The following is a 14,080-nucleotide window of genomic DNA, read 5'->3' as shown; positions in this document are numbered from 1 at the left end:
CTGGTCAAGGGCAGACAGGTCTGGAGTTGAACCAAGGACTATATCTATTCCTAGTTCTACATTTTTTGAGAGGGGCACAGCCTTGAGTTGGGGAGGAGTAAGCACTATGGGGTAGAGGGCAGGTTAAATGAAGTGAGGAAGAACAGATATCACTAAGGCTCTGTCTAGCAACAGAGATGCATTGGCTGTTCATTTGTGGAGGTGGAGACTCAACCTAGGAGAAAGGGTTAAATATCAGTGCTTGTGTGAAATGTCATTTGTCTGAATTACAGCTGTACCGACCCTTTGGGAAGAATTAAACTTGGTTAAGCTTCTCTAGATTTATTTACTCCCAAAATCAGAACCTAACAGTGGGTAATACTATGAAACACTATCATTCCACTATCACTGCAAAAATGTTTTTAAAAAAAAATCCTGTGTAGCACCTTTAAAATAAATAAAAGCGTGTAAAAAAATATACAGGACCTTCCATGCTGAAACATTCATATTAAACAAAAGGTATTCGGTTAGTTGATGTTGGTATTATTTAGGATAATGTTTCATTGAGTTGTCATTCTATTTTAACATTCAATTAATCTTATTTTATATATTTAACATTATATATTTTTTAAGTTATTCAATTATAAAATTACCTTATTTCCTATAGACAAACTGTTGAATAAAATTACAGAAACGTTTAAAACACCGGTAGATTGCTACTCTAATCACGACAATAATCTAAATGTATGTGTAGTGCGATTGTTTTCAATCTCAGTCAGCAGAATGAGTTTTAGCTCATAGAACCTTGATAAGACGAGTAACAGTTGATATCCACAATTAGCGGCTGGTACATCTATTGTGACCCCATTCCTGAAAGCTCATATCGCCAGGAACACAAACACTCTTTCCTTTACAACACAGAGTTTTACAATCACGTGTCTGGATGTTGTCTGTATTTAGGACTGAGCATACCTATCAACCCAAAACCAAGTGGATCCCACAAACACAAATTAAACTTTAGAACCTAGAGGATAGTTATTTAAAAGGTTTATATGTGTTTATTATTTTGATAATAAAAATATGAATTTATGTACAGTGAAACAAAATATAAACATGTAAAGTGTCAGTCCCATGTTTCATGAGCTGAAATAAAATATCCCAGAAATGTTCCATATGCATAAAAAGCTTATTTCTCTCATATTTGGTGCAAAAATGTGTTTACACCCTTGTTAATGAGCATTTCTCCTTTGCCAAGATAATTCACCTGGGGCGGCAGGTAGCCTAGTGGTTAGAGTGTTGGACTAGCAGCCGAAAGGTTGCAAAATCAAATCCCGAGCTGACAAGGTAAAAATCCATTGTTCTGCCCCTGAACAAGGCAGTTAACCCACTGTTCCTAGGCTGTCATTGAAAATCAGAATTTGTTAACTGACTTGCCTAGTTAAATAAAGGTAAAAAAAATATATAAAAAAATCCACCTGGCAGGTGTGGCATATCAAGAATCTGATTAAACAGCGTGATCATTACACAGGTGCACCTTGTGCCAGGGACAATAAAAGGCCACTCTAAAATGTGCATTTTTGTCACACAATTCCAGTCTCAAGATTTGAAGGAGTGTGCAATTGGCATGACGACAGCAGGAATGTCCACCAGATCGGTTGCCAGAGAATTTAAATGTTTATTTTTCTACCATAAGCTGCCTTCAACAATGTTTTTAAGAATTTGGCAGTACGTCTAACCAGCCTCGCAACCACAGACCACGTGTAACTACACCAGCCCAGGACCTCCACATCTGGCTTCTTCATCTGCGGGATCATCTGAGACTAGCCACCCGGATAGCTGATGAAACTGTGGAGTATTTCTGTCTGTAATAAAGCCCTTTCGTCAGGAAAAACTTATTCTGATTGGCTGGGCTTGGCTCCCCAGTGGGTGGGACTACACCCTCCCTGGTCCACCTATGGCTGTGCCCCTGCCCAGTAATGTGAAATCCAGATTAGGACCTAATGAATTTACTTCAATTGACTGATTCCTTATATGTAACTCAGTTACATATAAGGAATCTTAACTGTAACTCAGTAAAATGTTTGAAATTGCTGCATTTATATTTTTGTTCGGTATATTTGTATTATAACATCTGAAAAACATGTAAACTCAACTGTTATTAGGTCTCAATATTCACTAAACATTGTAAACTCTTTACATACAGTATATGCATTTGAAGTCGGAAGTTTACATACACCTTAGCCAAATACATTTAAACTCAAAAGTTTTTCACAATTCCTGACATTTATTCCTAGTAAAAATTCCGTCTTAGGTCAGTTAGGATCACCACTTTATTTTAAGAATGTGAAACGTCAGAATAAAAGTAGAGAGAATAATTTATTTCAGCTTTTATGTCATCACATTCCCAGTGGGTCAGAAGTTTACATACACTCAATTAGTATTTGGTAGCATTGCCTTTAAATTGATTAACTTGGGTCAAACGTTTCAGGTGGCCTTCCACAAGCTCCCCACAATAAGTTGGGTGAATTTTGGCCAATTCCTCCTGACAGAGCTTGTGTAACTGAGTCAGGTTTGTAGGCCTCCTTCCCAAGGATGAACCAGACTTGTGGAGGTCTACAATTTTCTTTCCTGAGGTCTGGGATGATTTCTTTTGATTTACTCATGATATCAAGCAAAGAGGCACTGAGTTTGAAGGTAGGCCCTGAAATACATCCACAGGTACACCTCCAATTGACTCAAAATAGCAGAAGCTTCTAAAGCCATGACATAATTTCCTGGAATTTTCCAAGCTGTTTAAAGGCACAGTCAACTTAGTGCGTGTACATTAATCCACACACAAAACGGTTGACCGACATCAGTTCAGTTTATCTTTCGATCACCCACGTGGGTAAAACCAATGGAGATGGCACGTGGGTATCTGCTTATATAAACCAATGAGATGGGAGAGGCAGGACTTGATGTGAGGCCTGTGGCAATTGCCTCTTCTGTCTAATGGTAAGTTCACCACTGCATCATTTATTGTGTTGAGATTCCCATTCACTAGCCTAACCATCCATTTTTTGCAAGTTCGTCAAGACGTTTGACCCCCGGTCGAGGTTAGAATCCCAGTCGAGGCTACCTCCGAATGAGCTACAATACACTTCCATAGTTGGTTTGTATTTATTATGGATCCTCATTAGCTGCTGCCTTCCTGGGGTCCAGCAAAATTAAGGCAGTTTTTACAGTTTAAAACATTAAAACAATACATTCACAACACAGTGTGCCCTCAGGCCCATACCACATATCTACAGTACTAAATCCATGTGTATGCATGTGTCTGTGCCTATGTTTGTATTGTCGTTCCATAAGGTGTTTTTTTTGTTGTCTGTTTTTGAAATCACATTTTACTGCTTGCATCAGTTACTTGATGTGGACTAGAGTTCCATGTAGTCATGGCTCTACTTTGTGCCTCCCACAGTCTGATGAATTCATGAATGCCATTTTTATGTATCTGCATCCAGTATGATGGAAGTTAGAGGACGTTGTGTGTGAAAATGCTAACTAGCTTAGCACAAAGACTAGAAGTCTACAGGAACAGTTAGCATGCTAACACTTTTGATCAGAACACAAAGTGACAGATGCACACATGGTGCCAAAACTGGCACAGATATTCTCCATCCTCATGGACATCAGGCTCAGTAGAATGTCATTGGTACAGTAATGGTAACAGACTATGTCCCAAATGGCACCCTGTTCTCTACATAGCGCTGGTCAAAAGCAGTACACTATAAAAGGGAATAAGGTGCAATTTGGGAGACAAACATTGGTATACAGAGGACTATATTGACTATAGCTCAGCATTCAACACCATAGTACCCTCCAAGCTTTATCACTTATCATTAAGCTTGAGGCCCTGGGTCTCAACCCCACCCTGCGCAATTGGGTCCTGGACTTCCTGACGGGCCGCCCCCAGGTGGTGACAGTAGGAAACAATATCTCCACTTCACTGATCCTCAACACTGGGGGCCCACACGGGTGCGTGCTGTCAGGAAAATAACCCCTCACTCAACATCAACAAAACAAAGGAGATGATTGTGGACTTCAGAAAACAGCAGATGGAGCACCCCCCAGCCACATCAAGGAACAGCAGTGGAGAAGGTGGAAAGTTGTTCCTCGGCGTACAAATCACTGACAAACTCACACAGACAGTGTGGTGAAGGTGGCGCAACAGCGCTTCTTCAACCTCAGGTGGCTGAAGAAATTTGGCTTGTCACCCAAAACACTCAAACTTTAACAGATGCACAATTGAGAGCATCCTGTCAGGCTGCATCACCGCCTGGTACGGCAACTGCACCGCCCACAGCCGCAGGGCTCTCCAGAGGGTGGTGTGGTCTGCACAACGCGTCCGGGGGCAAACTACCTGCCCTCCAGGACACCTACAACACCCAATGTCACAGGAAGGCCATACAGATCATCAAGGACAACAACCACCTGAGCCACTGCCTGTTCACCTTGCTACCATCCAGAAGGCAAGGTCAGTACAGGTGCATTAAAGCTGGGACCAAGAGACTGAAAAAAAACTTCTAGCTCAAGGCCATCAGACTGTTAAAACAGCCATCACTAGTACATTAGAGGCTGCTGCCTACATAGACTTGAAATCATTGGCCACTTTAATAATGGAACACTAGTCACTTTAATAATGTTTACATATCTTGCATTACTCATCTCATACGTATATACTGTATTTTATACTATCTATTGCATCTTAGGCTATGCCACTATCATTGCTCATCCATATATTTATACATTGTTATTCGATTCCTTACATTTGTGTGTATTAGGTATTTGTGGAATTGTTAGATATTGCTGCATTGTCGGAACTAGAAGCACAAGCATTTTGCTACTCGCGCAATAACATCTGCTAATCATGTGTACGTGACCAATCAAATTTGATTTATTTGATTTGAGAACTAGTCAGGCAATCTCTCTGGATTCCATTTTAGGCTGTAATACATCTTACATCACTCGTAAAATCCTAGACGCATTGGCTAGATTCACATGGTCAACAAAACCTACTTCCATCATTTGCATTATTGCTCAAAGGCATAGATACTACTGTTGAAATGCTTATTGGACTAAGTACAACTGGTTGTGTTACTACAATGAAAACATAACATGATACATTTCCTTTACTGCCACTGTGCCCGTCATAGCTACAAGTAGTCCATTTCCGCCATCTCCAGATACTTTGTGATGTAGTCCAATATGATCTTCTCATTGGCTGCATCTTTTAAATAAAAGTGAGCTCCAGGTAGCATTTGCACTGTAAAATCTCCAGATGATATGTCTTTCCATGCTGTTAAATAAGAAAAGGGAAAGACACATACCACATTTACAGTTGTGATGGAAACAGATCACCATTCGGTTTCAGCAACTAAAGTTCTAAAGCAACTTCAGAGTTCTCTGAAGACCTTACACAAACAGCCAGGAACCTACAGCTGAACTGTGCTCATCACTTAGGACAAAATGGCCATTTTTTTTGTGTTAATCACAGGGTGTTACAGCAGTGTAACTTATGGAGAGAATCGCTAGACATCACATGGAAAGCAGACATGCACGAGACATCAGAGCGCTGACCTTCTAAGTCATGAGGCATGTCCTGCTTTCCATCGAAGCATGTGACTGGGCATGAGAGGAGAGGACTCTCTGGCCTGTCACACCTGGAACACAAGAACAATCTTGATTACATATTTATACAAAAGCAGCCCAAACATCGACCATGTCAGAATTAAAGAGTGACTGCCTTTAATAAAGAGCAACGAATCCCTTTGAAAACGGGCTGTGTAGCATCGATTAAAGTCAAAAACAGTTATTTTTGTTATAAAGTCAGTCTCATCTAAAATGGAGTTTGGAACATCCGTGTGCCACAATGGGTAAATTCATTTGACTGTCTATTTTCCCACTAACGTGGGGTGAACAGCTGCGATGATTGAACTCTACCCAATAGCATAGACAGTGAAACAGATCGACTGATAAAGACATGTTGAACTTTTTTTACTTGAGAAATACTCCAAACATTTACTCAACTAAAACATCCGACAAAAAAGGTCAACATTTAGATTTTGAGGAATTGAAATAGGCTACAGTGTCTCATGGGGGAAAAACATTAACCAACCGCGGAACCGGTCAGGAAACACACCGCAGACTGAAATCTTGTTTTTCTAATGAGAAACAGAAAAACACGTGCCAATCGGCGTGTTCAGATAGTCTTTAACTCCATAGCCATTGCATTATACAGTGCATTATAGGGAAATAATGCACACTCTAGAATGCCCTTCTAGACAATCAGAATTGAGTATTGAACAATGCCATGGTATAAGGGGTAATAAATGTGTTGCTAATTAACATTTACAGGCCAGAGGTGCTAATAGAATGTGCGTCCCAATAATATCTCCTATCTTCTGAAGTGTGGGGAAATTTCCACCATATTTCTTATACCAGCAATTTCCTTTCAAATTAGTGAAAGTGCACACTTTTGGTAGGAAAGAGAGAATTGTGACAAAGCTAGAGACACCCACCTGTAGTTCTCCACCACGTGGAGGTCGGCTTTCAGCGCAGGTAGGAAGAGCTTTACAACCTCAGGATTGGCCAGTAACTCGGGGGGAGTCCCACCAATCCTGGTCATCCACTGGAGGAACTCCTCGTCTGATAAATCACTTCTCTTTGGGGCTTGGATACGCATCTCAGACTAGAAAGCAAGGAAAAACTAAAGGATGTCTGCTTTAGGTCAGTACATTTAACTGGCAGCATTTCAAAAGGTATGAGAAATACCCATATGGTTACATGTCGTAGTAAAGTTATATTGTATAAATGCTGTTCCGTTGTTACATGATTGCTATTATAGTACTCACGTAGGGTGCAGAGGCACCAGACAGGAAGATGTGAATTGGTTCCAGCTTGTGGACTCTTTTCAAAGTATCTGCTATAGCAAAGCTGGTCATGGCGCCAAAGCTGTGACAGTGCAGAATAACGATAAAAGGTCATCACAATTCTGACAACTTTGGATCAATAAAATGTAGCTTCAGATAAGGACCATGATGACTATAGATCAAACAGTTCCCTCAGTAATTAAGTGTGCCATCAAACTGTCCTCGTGACAACCCGATTTGGTTCTGGGTGACGAGATTCATACCTAAGTGGCACTGATGATATTTTTCTACTTGTACCTGTGGCCAAAGAGGGCAAACGGTTTCTCCTTGAGCACCGGCAGTAGCACATTGATGACCTCATCTACAATCTGCTCCATGCTTTGAAAGAAGGGCTCTTTGGCTCGAGCCTCCCGGCCAGGAAGTTTAACAGCATACACTAGCAAAGAACAAAGTGGGAGATAGAAACATTGGGTCTCCTTTCCCTTCACTAAACCTACAGCTCATGAATCATGATACAATTTCAATTGACCAATCCTATTTTTATAATATAAATTAGAGCCTGACCGATATGGGTTTCTTGGGTCCGATACTGATTTTAGGGAGGAAAAAGTCACTGATTATCAAATAGTTTTTTTTTTAGAGGTGGAATTATTTATTTTTTTAACTACAAACTGTGCTCCAAAGGATTAACAGATACTCTAAATGATCATTTCTTAACTAAATATTAAAATGTGGTTTACATCAAAAAGCTACTAAATCCTCTATAAATACCAAACACTTGTTCCGTTTACCTTCTTAGGTTGAACTTAAAAAGATTTGTCCATCTATAGCAGGGGATAAAAATGCAGAATTGTTTTGTTGCTGAAGCACCACAAGCAAACTATTAAACAAGGGATGAATGAATCACACTGTCTCCATAAATGTTAAACTTCACTGTTCACACGTTCACAACCTATTCATTGAAATGCAGTACCACGCAGTTCATGTCAACACTAGGTGTCAGCATTTGTTTTGAGTAGATTCAATGTAGTGCTTTCAAATCAAACTTTATTTGTCACATGCGCCAAATACAACAAGTGAAGACTTTACAGTGAGATACTTACTTACAAGCCCTTAACCAACAGTGCAGTTCAAGAAGGGTTAAGAAAACATTTACTAATTAGACTAAAATAAAAAGTCACACAATAAGAATAACGAGGCTATATACAGAGGGCACTGGTATAAGTCAGTGTGCGGGGGAACAGGTTAGTTGAGGTCATTTCTACATGTAGGTAGAGGTGAAGTGACTATGCATAGATAATAAACAGCGTGTAGCTGTACAAAAGGGAGGAGGGGGGGGGTCAATGTAAATTGTCCGGTGGCGATTTTATCAATTGTTCAGCAGTCTTATGGCTTGGGGGTAGAAGCTGCTGAGGAGCCTTTTGGTCCTAGACTTGGCGCTCCAGTACGACTTGCCGTGTGGTAGCAGAGAAAACAGTCTGACTTGGGTGACTGGAGTCTGACAATTTTATGGGCTTTCCTCTGACACAGCCTATTGTATAGGTCCTGGATGGCAGGAAGCTTGGCCCCAGTGATGTACTGGGCCGTTCGCACTATAAGAATAACAAGGCTATATACAGAGGGCACTTGTATCAAGTCAGTGTGCGGGGGAACAGGTTAGTTGAGCCCTCTGTAGTGCCTTACGGTCAGCTGCTGAGCAGTTGCCATACCAGGCGGTGATGCAACCGGTCAAGATGCTCTCGATGGTGCAGCTGTAGAACCTTTTGAGGATCTGGTGACCCATGCCAAATCTTTTCAGTCTCCTGAGGGGGGAAAGGTTTTATTGTGCCCTCTTTACGACTGTTTTGGTATGTTTGGACCATGATAGTTCGTTGGTGATGTGAACACCAAGGAACTTGAAACTCTCGACCTGCTCCACAACAGCCCAGTTGCAGAGGGAGGTGTTTAGGCCCAGAGTCCTTAGCTAAGTGATCCTGGGCACGATGGTGTTGAAATCTGAGCTGTAGTCAATGAACAGTATTCTCACATAGGTGTTCCTTTTGTCAATAGTCAAAGGTCATGTAAACAAACACTTTATGGAAACCTTGCATTGAGATCTTGGTTAGTGCACATGCTAACTGTTCATTACGCCAATGTTTTCTTACAGAAACCATCATGTAAATTACACTGATATTCAATACAACATGTATTGGCTATACACTGAGTGTACAAAACATTAGGAACACCTTCCTAATATTGAGTAGCACCCCTTTTTGCTGACAGAATAGCCTCAATTTGACAGGGCATGAACACTACAAGGTGCCAAAACCGTTCCACAGGGATGCTGGCCCATGTTGACTCCAATGCTTCCTACAGTTGTGTCACGTTGGCTAGCAGTCCTTTGGGTGTTGGACCATTCTTGATACAAAGAGTAAACTGTTGAGTGAAAAACCCAGCTACGTTGCGGTTCATGACACACTCAAACCGGTGCGCCTGGCACCATAACCATAACCCGTTCAAAGGCACTTCAATCATTTGTCTAGCCGATTCGCCCTCTGAATGGCACACACACAATCCATGTCGCTATTGTCTCAAGGTTTAAAAATCCATCTTTAAAAACTGTCTCTCCCCCTTTATCTACACTATTTGAAGAGGATTCAACAAGGGACATCAATAAAGGATCATAGCTTTCACCTGTTCAGTCCATGTCATGGAAAGAGCAGGTGTCAATGTTTTGTACACTCAGTGTATATTTCAACTGCAATTGGCATACGCTGATGACTGAAAACGTTAATGCAAGAAAATCCTCGCCGCAATGGTTTTAGTCATACACCTAATACAGCTATCTATCTTATCATGAATGCAAGCGCATGACCCGAATGATAGACTGGCGCCAAATATCTTGCTTTTTGTAGTTTGTGGAAAACTAACTAAATAAGCCCACACAGTAAGTGCTATTTTTGTATCAAGGAGTGTTCACTATGGCGTCAGTCCGGAGCAGTGGAAACGCATTCTCTGGAGCGATAAATCACACTTCACCATCTGGCAGTCCGACGGACAAATCTGGGTTTGGCAGATGCCAGGAGGACGCCATCTGCCCCAATGCATAGTGCCAACTGTAAAGTTTGGTGGAGGAGGAATAATGGTCTGGGGATGTGTTTTTATGGTTCGGACTTGGGCCCTTAGTTCCAGTGAACTAAAATCTTAACACTACAGCATACAATGACATTCTAGACGATTCTGTGCTTCCAACTTTGTGGCAACAGTTTAGGGAAGGCCCTTTCCTTTTTCAGCATGACACTGCCCCTGTGCACAAAGCAAGTCCATACAGAAATGGTTTGTCGAGATCAGTGTGGAAGAACTTGACTGACTTGCACAGAGCACTGACCTGAACCCAATCGAACACCTTTGGAATGAATTGGACCGCCGACTGTGAGCCAGGCCTAATTGCCCAACATCAGTCCCCGACCTCACTAATGCTTGTGGCTGAATGGAAGCAAGTCTCCGCAGCAATGTTCCAACATCTAGTCTAAAGCCTTCCCAGAAGAGTGGAGTCTGTTATAGCAGCAAAGGTGGGCCCAACTCCATATTAATGCCCATGATTTTGGAATGAGATGTTCGACAAGCAGGTGTCCACACACACTACATGCCCAAAAGTATCTTGCCGGCTAGATAGAGCCTAACTACATAGCTGTCTAGCTAGCCAGCTAACGTTAACTAAGTGAGAATGGGATGAGGACAGGGCTGTTTGCTTGGTGAAGTGTACTTTGATTATTTACTTATTCAAATATGCCATCACTAGATGTGGCAAGCTACTCACCGTCAAACCACCATGCCTACTCTCTCTTGACTTAGGGCTGAATGTTGTTCAATGAGCATCTCGTAGAATGCCATCTTTAGGCAACCATTGAAAAATTCTAAAAATGACAGCAAATAAGACATACTGTATTCGTTAATTTTATGTATATAATATTGCAGGTTTATATGCGGAATAAAGACAGACACATATTTCCGTGAAAGATAAAAGAGAAGATAGATAAGATAATTGGCCGATAATATTGGTCAACCAATTTATCGGTCGGGCTCTAAAAATAATAGTACCTTATGTAAAGCGCCTTTGGGTCTTTGAAAATGGATATATAAATCCAATGTATTATTATCATCATAATCATTACCTTCAATGGAGGTGAGGATTTTCCCCCAGCGTGCATAGTGTATGGAGCCTCCACCTGCCCATGGGAAGCATATCAGCCTGGCCACGGCATCAGGTCTCTTACTGAAGCAGTTGATCACCTTGTCCATTCTACTGTACTTGACAAGAGAAATGAAAATAAGGAATATGCCTATGTATAATGCTGTAAAATTGAAGATGGCATTTGCTAAGGCCATCATCCTGGAGTCACCTCCTCACTGTTGACCTTGAGACTGGTGTTTTGCTGGTACTATTTGATGTCACGGGTGCACCTCAGCCACACTCAAGGTACTGAACAATATCATAACCGTCATCGATAAAAGACAGTATTGTGCAGCCGTCTTCATCGACCTGGCCAAGGCTTTCGACTCTGTCAATCACCATATTCTTATCGGCAGACTCAGTAGCCTCGGTTTTTCTAATGACTGCCTTGCCTGGTTCACCAACTACTTTGCAGACAGAGTTCAGTGTGTCAAATCGGAGGGCATGTTGTCCGGTCCTCTGGCAGTCTCTATGGGGGTACCAACAGGGTTATATTCTCAGGCCGACTCTTTTCTCTGTATAAATCAATTATGTTGCTCTTGCTGCGGGCGATTCCTTGATCCACCTCTACGCAGACGACACCATTCTGTATACTTCTGGCCCTTCCTTGGACACTGTGCCATCTAACCTCCAAATGAGCTTCAATGCCATACAACACTCCTTCCGTGGCCTCCAACTACTCTTAAACGCTAATAAAACCAAATGCATGCTTTTCAGCCGTTTGCTGCCTGCACCCGCACGCCCGACTAGCATCACCACCCTTGATGGTTCCGACCTAGAATATGTGGACATCTATAAGTACCTAGGTGTCTGGCTAGACTGTAAACTCTCCTTCCAGACTCATATCAAACATCTCCAATCTAAAATCAAATCTAGAGTCGGCTTTATATTCCACAACAAAGCCTCCTTCACTTACGCCGCCAAACTTACCCTAGTAAAACTGACTATCCTACCGATCCTCGACTTCGGCGATGTCATCTACAAAATAGCTTCCAATACTCTACTCAGCAAACTGGATGCAGTTTATCACAGTGCCATCCATTTTGTTACTAAAGTACCTTATACCACCCACCACTGCGACCTGTATGCTCTAGTCGGCTGGCCCTCGCTACATATTCGTCGCCAGACCCACTGGCTCCAGGTCATCTACAAGTCCATGCTAGGTAAAGCTCCGCCTTATCTCAGTTCACTGGTCACGATGGAAACACCCACCCGTAGCACGCGCTCCAGCAGGTGTATCTCACTGATCATCCCTAAAGCCAACACCTCATTTGGCCACCTTTCCTTCCAGTTCTCTGCTGAATGTGACAAATTGCAAAAATCGCTTAAGTTGGAGACTTTTATCTTCCTCACCAACTTTAAACATCTGCTATCTGAGCAGCTAACCGATCGCTGCAGCTGTACATAGTCCATCAGTAAATAGCCCACCCAATTTACCTACCTCATCCCCATACTGTTTTTATTGATTTACTTTTCTGCTCTTTTGCACACCAGTATCTCTACCTGCACATGACCATCTGATCATTTATCACTCCAGTGTTAATCTACAAAATTGTAATTATTCACCTACCTCCTCATGCCTTTTGCACACAATGTTTATAGACAATTTTTTTCTACTGTGTATTGACTTGTTTATTGTTTACTCCATGTGTAACTGTGTTGTTGTCTGTTCACACTGCTATGCTTTATCTTGGCCAGGTCGCAGTTGTAAAAGGGAACTTGTTCTCAACTAGCCTACCTGGTTAAATAAAGGTGAAATCAATGAATAAAAAAAGCTGCCAGTTGAGGACTTGTGAGGCGTCTGGTTGGTTTCCGATTGCCCAATGTCAAAAACTAAAACGCCTAAACAAAACCATGTGTTCATGCAAGTAATTTGTTTATTGGAGAAAAATGCTCATGTTTAATCCATTATTGATTATCAAGAAGCATAACTTGCCTCTCAAACTTCATATCACTTTGGTCTTCCCACAACCGCGCCGTGGATGGGGTATATTCAGTAGTCTTTATCCCTGGTATAGACTCGGGCCCTAATCAGCATGCTCTCATAAATGCGCTGACTACTCACATAATGTTTCAGACATATCAAGTTATGGTAAGCTACTGCGTGAGTATCATCGAATGTTCGCAGTCAAACAACCAATAATACTGCGTGCCTCGGGTTATTTTCCTGTTTTTGGTCCAGACTGGCACCACGTCACGAATGGAACTGGCACCACGTCACGAATGGAATCGGACCGAGCACCCTTTTATTGAGTGAACCACGGTGCGTTGTTAGTGCGCTCCCGTGTGCTGATAAGAGTTCACACCCGTCCAAACGAACCGAAATAAGGTCGAATATGTGCCAGAGAAAAGACGCTCGAAACCAATTTGGTGCGAAAGCCCTCATACTTTCCTGTGCATCAGGATGCAAAGGTATAATGGAACAAACTGACGACTACCAAAACGCAAACTTTTTTTTATACCAGGTGCAATGTATAGGTTTATAAGCTACCGCAAACGAACCATGTTTGTTTGGATTTTGGTCACATTACTGCCAGATCCAGTTATTACACTTAATGTAGCTTACTAAATCTCACGTTACTGAATCATTTCTAAGCGTTAACTAGTATGTCATACTGTAAATACCTGTTAAATAGTCGTGGCACCTCACATTTTCTCAAAGCAATTCCTTCAATTTTAAAGCTTCCTGGTTCTTCTCCTCTTTTCCTTCTTCTTCTTCTTAGCGAATTGGCTGGCAGAAGATCGCATCCAACTTGTAGATGCATACACTGCCACCTACTGTGCTGGTGTGTGAGGCCATTCACAGCCCACCGACATTAAATTCTTAATAAGGTAATACAAAATTGGGAAAAAGGAAAATTGCCCTGCCAACTATTAGCCCTCTCTCTAAAAAAAAACACCAACCCATTCCACTATTTAACCCTATCTAGTCCTATTCCAGAACCAATGGAGGCTTCTGAAGGGAGGGCAGCTCATAATA

At 41.8% G+C, this 14,080-nt stretch overlaps 1 protein-coding gene across 3 annotated transcripts; it reads right to left on the bottom strand.

Annotated features, from left to right (window-relative positions):
* Window positions 1–2,342: 2,342 nt before the first annotated feature.
* olah (oleoyl-ACP hydrolase) lies at window positions 2,343–13,832 on the bottom strand. 3 transcript variants are annotated; one of them, XM_029657962.2, is made up of 7 exons: window positions 13,726–13,832; window positions 11,042–11,172; window positions 7,185–7,323; window positions 6,870–6,969; window positions 6,537–6,706; window positions 5,596–5,678; window positions 2,343–5,314 (listed from the first exon to the last, which is right to left on the bottom strand). In XM_029657962.2, exons 2-7 carry the CDS (start codon window positions 11,166–11,168, stop codon window positions 5,172–5,174), a joined length of 762 nt encoding a protein of 253 aa, XP_029513822.1. In that variant the 5' UTR covers window positions 11,169–11,172; window positions 13,726–13,832; the 3' UTR covers window positions 2,343–5,171. The 3 variants fall into 3 exon arrangements, with proteins under 3 accessions (XP_029513822.1, XP_029513823.1, XP_064873750.1); XM_029657963.2 differs by having other exon boundaries at window positions 11,042–11,177; window positions 13,726–13,813; XM_065017678.1 differs by having other exon boundaries at window positions 13,751–13,773.
* Between the last annotated feature and the right edge of the window lie 248 nt (window positions 13,833–14,080).

This window comes from Oncorhynchus nerka, linkage group LG4, assembly GCF_034236695.1.
Source record: "Oncorhynchus nerka isolate Pitt River linkage group LG4, Oner_Uvic_2.0, whole genome shotgun sequence".
Taxonomy (NCBI): domain Eukaryota; kingdom Metazoa; phylum Chordata; class Actinopteri; order Salmoniformes; family Salmonidae; genus Oncorhynchus; species Oncorhynchus nerka.
This window is presented reverse-complemented; position numbering and strand designations above follow the sequence as displayed.

What these genes read in the sequence shown, in the direction of transcription:
- olah (XM_029657962.2), bottom strand. Translation starts at nt 11,168, where the DNA reads ATGGACAAGGTGATCAACTGCTTCAGTAAGAGACCTGATGCCGTGGCC. An exon ending in AATCCTCACCTCCATTGAAG is followed by an intron (nt 7,324 to 11,041) that starts GTAATGATTATG and finishes GTTCTTTGCTAG; the next exon opens with TGTATGCTGTTAAACTTCCT. An exon ending in TTTGCCCTCTTTGGCCACAG is followed by an intron (nt 6,970 to 7,184) that starts GTACAAGTAGAA and finishes GCACTGTCACAG; the next exon opens with CTTTGGCGCCATGACCAGCT.